Consider the following 5,558-nt stretch of genomic DNA (forward strand, 5'->3'; position numbering starts at 1 on the left):
AGAAGCAGAGACTTTTGTGTGCCTGTTAAGTTGTGGACTTGCTGACTTTGTTTTGAGAGTCTAATTCGCATTTTGCTCTGCACTGGTCCAGCTGGGAGGGGCTAAGCAATTCCAATGGGAACAAGTGCATCCCAGCCCAGCTTGGCAGCTGTGCTCTGAGAGCTGCTAGTGCCACACTGCTGTTTCCTTAGTGAGCACTTGGGTCATTGTCTGGGATGTGTTCTGCAAGATAAACTACCAGAATCTATGTCATTCCTTGAAAACAAGGAAGAAATAGTTCTCAGTTTCTCTGTTTGTTGTTTTAGAGCATTGAGTGTAAAAAGTTTCTTCCTAGGAAAACCTGACATAAGGGTAATATTAAGGAAAGGGGTTTAATCTTTTAGGCTGATGATTATGATTTCATTTATTTAACTTATTCACCCCTTGCAGGGCTGTTTCCCTTTGAGAACAACAGAGGTGATAAAGCAGGAATTATTTATCAAAACAGACCACAGGAGAAAAATTCTCAAGCCTGAGCTAGAGAAGAGGTGAGAAGTAATTTGTCAGCTATTAGAGCTCTCTCCCTTTCTTACCTTTTCTTTGCAAAGTGGGAAAGAGGAATAAATAATGCAAAAAATAAAATCAAATCTAGGCAGACAAGCAGCTTTAACTAAACAGTCCCTTGGCCTGCAACAACAGGACAAATCCTAAATCCCTAAACTCATCTTAAAACCAGCAAGTTCTCAGGGCTGTCCTTGCTAATGTGAGTCAGGTTTAACCTGAGCTGCTGATGCTGATATCCTTAAAAACCTCAGTGTAATCAGGTGCATATCCCATGTGTTTGCACTTGAAACATATCCTCAAACAGAGCCCAGTTGTATTTTTTTAAAAAAAATAAATCAAGTTACCAGTGGGATGTTTCCCTCAGTTACAGGAATTTCTAACAGGTGTATTTCCAGAAGGGTTGTGATCACAGCAAGGAACCCAACTGAGGTAAAAAGGCTAATATTGTTCAGTAGAGAAACACAGAAATGGGACTGAAAAAATCGATCACAGGGGAAGCTGTTCAAGGAGGCCAGAAATATGTGGCAGTTGTCTGGTTTGCATTTCACTTCAATTAATGCTCATCAGGGGCAGGAAAAAGCTTGGTGAAAGTGTCACAACACTCAACAAAACTTTAGAAATGGTTATATAACAGGGAGAACAAACAAATGTGTCATTTGGAAGGCAAATGCAGCATGGCTCATGCTGAGAAGGGGAAAAGGGAAAGGAAATATCAGACAGAAACCAGAGTTGTATTGCATTGCATCCTTTTGGGGTTTTTTAATAGCTATTTCAGTTCCTCTTAAATATGTAAAATCTTGTTATGGAATTGGCTGAAGTAATCTTCCTTTGTCTTCTGGAAGAAACCTCCCTAAATGAAATGCTGGCTGCTAAATTGGCCAGAAATCCTACAGGAGCTTACAGTGCTATCAATATACCCTAAACCAAAATAAAATCCATAGCTTACTTTGCACTTCTCCACTTATAAGTATGAAAAATACGTATTTTACATGAGGTTGTTACTTAAATGAGTCAAGTATATAAAACACCTTAAAAGAAAGAAGAAGCTTAATCTTCTAAAGGGAAAGCATCAGAAACACCCAGAGGGAGGAGAATAATTCTTTCAATGTTCAGTGTCCCAAAAACTTGAGGTGAGCCTTTACTGGGTTCTTGTAACTATTCCCAGACACTGGTGCAATTTCACCTCCTGTACAAACCCTTATCTGAAGGGTTTATCTGTCTCCAGTAACATAAATCTCAATGTAATGTAATTTTAAAATTATGTCTCTCACTACTATTGCTGCTGTTGTTTCCCATGTAACTCTGAATATGTGAATCAGACAAGGCCATGTTAAGTCTTTAGCACTCTGTGTCTTTCTCAATTGGTACAGGGTTGTGCTTTTTCTCCTCGATTTTACATGTGTGACAATGGAGAGTACTGTTCCTTGGCAACTGAGACAATCCCCAAACCGTTCTGCTCTCTAGACATATTATGCAGCATATGCAGAACCCTTTGCAGCCTGTAAAAACAACCTGGTGCTTTCACCTCCCCTTTGGGTCTGTGTACTGCAGACAGACCGTGATGATCAGTAATTTCCTCCTCCTTTAGACACAGATTTCGGGCGATACTCAAAGTGTGTGCACACTCAGGACAGAAACCGTTTCAGTCTCGCCGTGTCCGAAGTGTCTCTGCCTCTGGCACAGAAATAAGCACAGGACTGAGGCAGTTTTTGCATTGCTCCATCTCTTCAGAGACTTTTTTTACTGCACCTTTTGTCTGGGAGCTGCTGCTGGAGGGTTTAATTTACGGAGCAATGGTCTAGCAAGAGTGAAAAAGGGAGTGTTAAAATAGCTGCAAAGGAAAGTGCAGCCCCACAGTGGGTGGCAAAGCTGCGAGGAGAGGAAGGGCTAATCCAGCAACTCTTTTTGCCCTAGAACATTTTTCTCTACAAGATATACATGTGTTTCTGCAAGGCCTAAAGTGCAACACAGTGCAGAGCTGAGAAGAAATGTTCGAGCATGGGAGTGTGTGTGTGGTTTACAGGCTGCAGGGGAAAGAGAATGCCAGGGCTGGGGCTTTGTTTTCAGAGCTTTTTGTTCTAAGGTTTGGACCTGTGATCTGAAAGAGTGCTTGCATATATGTCTACCTAACAAGGAACATCCCTAGCACGGCCGTGAGGTCACAGCAGGGCTCTGAGGTCACAGAGCTCTGTGGTTCTGCATACAAAAGGACTGACCACGCAGCCCCTGACAACAGTTGTTGTCCCTGACAAGGGTTTTGGCAGCAGCAGCAGCAGTAGTGGAGCATCACCAGCAGCAGGGACAGTGGCAGAGGACGGTGTGAGGACGAGGAACCATGAGTCTTGTTCTCATCCTCCTTCTCCTCCTTCTCCTCCCAGTGGCCCAAGCAAAGCCAGTCCCGAGAGCAGGTGAGCTGGCAGCCTGGTGTGCCCTTTCCTGGGCAGGCTCTTCTCCCCTGGAAGGAGAGAGGATGGTTTTCCTCAGGGCCTTAGTGAGGGTTTCTTTTGTGTGAGAGAGCCTCGAGGGGACCCAGGCTGGTCCAGCAGCTCCTCCAGGGCTGTTGCACAGGGCAAGGACAGAGTGTGTGGAGATCAGCCAGGAGCCAGCCCAGAGCTCCCCAGGCCTCTCTGCAGCTTTGGCCATGCCCATGGACACCTGGATCCCACCGTGGCAGCCGAACCCTCTGCAGTGCTGCGGTTTACTAAGGCAGAAGAGGATCCCATTATACAGTGGAAATGGTTCTCATCTGTGCCTTCTTCTAGGTGAGGGTGCCCGGCAAGCACCAGAAGATAGGATGGATAGTGGTTTGGATTCTGTGGGAAATACTGGAGGTAAATTATCAACATCCCTTTGTCCTTGAAAGAATAAACATTGACAATGGAGCAAGAGCTTGCTCATGTGCCACACAAGCCTAGCTCATGGTGCAGGGGGGAGTAGTCTGTCCCTGCTGACCTCACAGACTGAGCACTGGTTTTCTGTAGTCCCTTCATGTGAAACGCAACTGCTTTCTGTTAAGGTCTTGGAATCGGCAAGAACCAAGGGGAAGGAGACAAAAAATCCCAGGAGTCATCTAGACTTCTCGACCAAATGCTGACAGCACTGGAGAGAGAGCAGGGTGGGTCTATCTCCCTCAGCCTTAGCTGGGAGGCTCAGCAGTTTGGGGCTTTGGATCCACGTTTGAACACAGTGTGTTCTGTCCAGCAGGAAGGGATCCCTCACAGCCTCCCTGCTCTGCCTTTCACACCTGGCAGGGCTGTTTCCCTGCCAGGCCTGGCTGCAGCTTCTCCCAGGCCTCTGCTTGAAGGCATTTAGCATCCCTTACAGTGTGCCCAACATGCCCCACGGGCGATGCAAACCGTGAGATCCCCTGCAATGTCCCAGTCCCCCAGCAGCTCAGGCGTTGCTGCTGTTTGGAGGAGGGAGTGCCCTGGCAAGCCCCAAAAGCCCAAACCTTTTCCTCAACCTTATCTGTGTCTTGGGTGAGTATTGCATCCTGAAGATGCCACCGCCCCGATGGGGAAGGACTCCATCTGATCCACCTGTCCCTCTTGCTTTCTCCAGAGATGGAAGCAGAGGCTGTGCAGAAGGCAGTATATCCCCAAGGAAGCAGAGGCTCCCTGCCGGTCTCTGCTGAGGGAAGCGACGTGACGCCGGGCACAGAAGGTAATTGCTGTGGCGTGGTCAGGCAGTGTCAGCCAAGGGGTGTCTGTGTGCCAGCAGCTCTTGTACATCACATCAGCAGCCAAAGGTGCAAGTGCCTTGGGTTCAAGGCCTCTGGAGCATGTTCTATAGACAAATGTCCCAAAACCTGGGAGTGGCTGCAAGGGATGCCCATGCTGGGGAAAAGGCAGATGGGGAGAGTAAGGTTCAAGTGTCTCCTGAGAAGACCTAACTCCTGGGCAGTGGGAGCTGTCTTGGGGCAGGGAGGGTCAGGGTGCCCCTGCCTGCTGCAGGGATGGGTTTTTGTCTGTGTCCCTCGAAGGAGTGGCTGCTCAAGCAGCTGTGCTCCCCCCGGGCTCTCCTCCCAGCCTGCTGGGTTTGGTTGGTGGGACAGCCTGTCCCAAGGGGCAGAGTGTGGCTCCAGGCAGCAGCACTGAGGGAAGCAGCCTGGCCATGCCCAGCGTGCTGCAAGCCCAGCAGTGGTGCACCGGATGGGCTAACGCTCCGAATTGCTTCCGCAGATGTGGTCAGTGAAACCAGATCACGTGCTCCCAATCCACGTACTCCCAGTCCACGTGCTCCCAATCCACGTACTCGCAGTCCACGTACTCGCAGTCCACGCACTCGCAGTCCACGTGCTCCCAGTCCACGTGCTCCCAGTCCACGTGCTCCCAATCCACGTGCTCCCAATCCACGTGCTCCCAGTCCACGTGCTCCCAATCCACATGCTCAGACTCCACGGCCCACGGTACCTGCTCGCTGCCCCCCGGACACACCCAGGACCTGCATGATAGTCTTTGTGGTGTTGATTTTTGTCGTGCCACTTCTCATATGCATTTGCTGTACCGTGTTCCAGAAGTTGTATGAGAACAAAGAGTAAGTCATTCTTTTTCCAACACAGCTTCCTTCAAAGCTGCTTGGAGCATTCGTAGCCTGACTCATAGTCAGGATGCTGTGAAGCACCAAGTTAGTGGTTAGCCAAGTAACTCTGCTGAGGGTTGTGCTGCTGTCCCATTCATTAATTGGCCTCTTAATGCCTGCACCTTCTCCTGGGGAGCTGCTGGGAATGGAGCCCATGCTGGCTCAAACTGAGCCTTCCTGGTCAAGAGCAGTGCCCAGAGCTATGGGCAGAGGCAAAGCAAGGTGGGGAGGAGAAAGAGTGGGAGATGAGATTGCCCTAGAAACTCAGACACACTGGCACCAGCTCCTGACCAGGGAACCTGCCCAGAGCATCCCCTGCTTGGTGGTACGTGGAGGCACAGGTACCACCAGCCAAGGTGTGCCAGCAGCTCTACCCTTGGTGCTGAGCCTTGCCAGCTCTGAGCCCTGCTGTGGAGGACAGTCTTGGTAAAGCC

The 5,558-nt window shown here is 49.2% G+C and overlaps 1 protein-coding gene across 1 annotated transcript; it reads left to right on the forward strand.

The window, feature by feature from the left end:
- Nucleotides 1–4,773: 4,773 nt before the first annotated feature.
- Nucleotides 4,774–5,070, forward strand: LOC103811023 (keratin-associated protein 9-9-like; the record flags this gene model as incomplete). Its single annotated transcript, XM_009083966.1, has 1 exon — nucleotides 4,774–5,070. A coding segment is annotated over one exon (297 nt), but the record flags the coding sequence as incomplete, so codon positions are not given.
- Between the last annotated feature and the right edge of the window lie 488 nt (nucleotides 5,071–5,558).

Source organism: Acanthisitta chloris, unplaced genomic scaffold (genome assembly GCF_000695815.1).
Source record: "Acanthisitta chloris isolate BGI_N310 unplaced genomic scaffold, ASM69581v1 scaffold11601, whole genome shotgun sequence".
Classification (NCBI taxonomy): Eukaryota; Metazoa; Chordata; class Aves; order Passeriformes; family Acanthisittidae; genus Acanthisitta; species Acanthisitta chloris.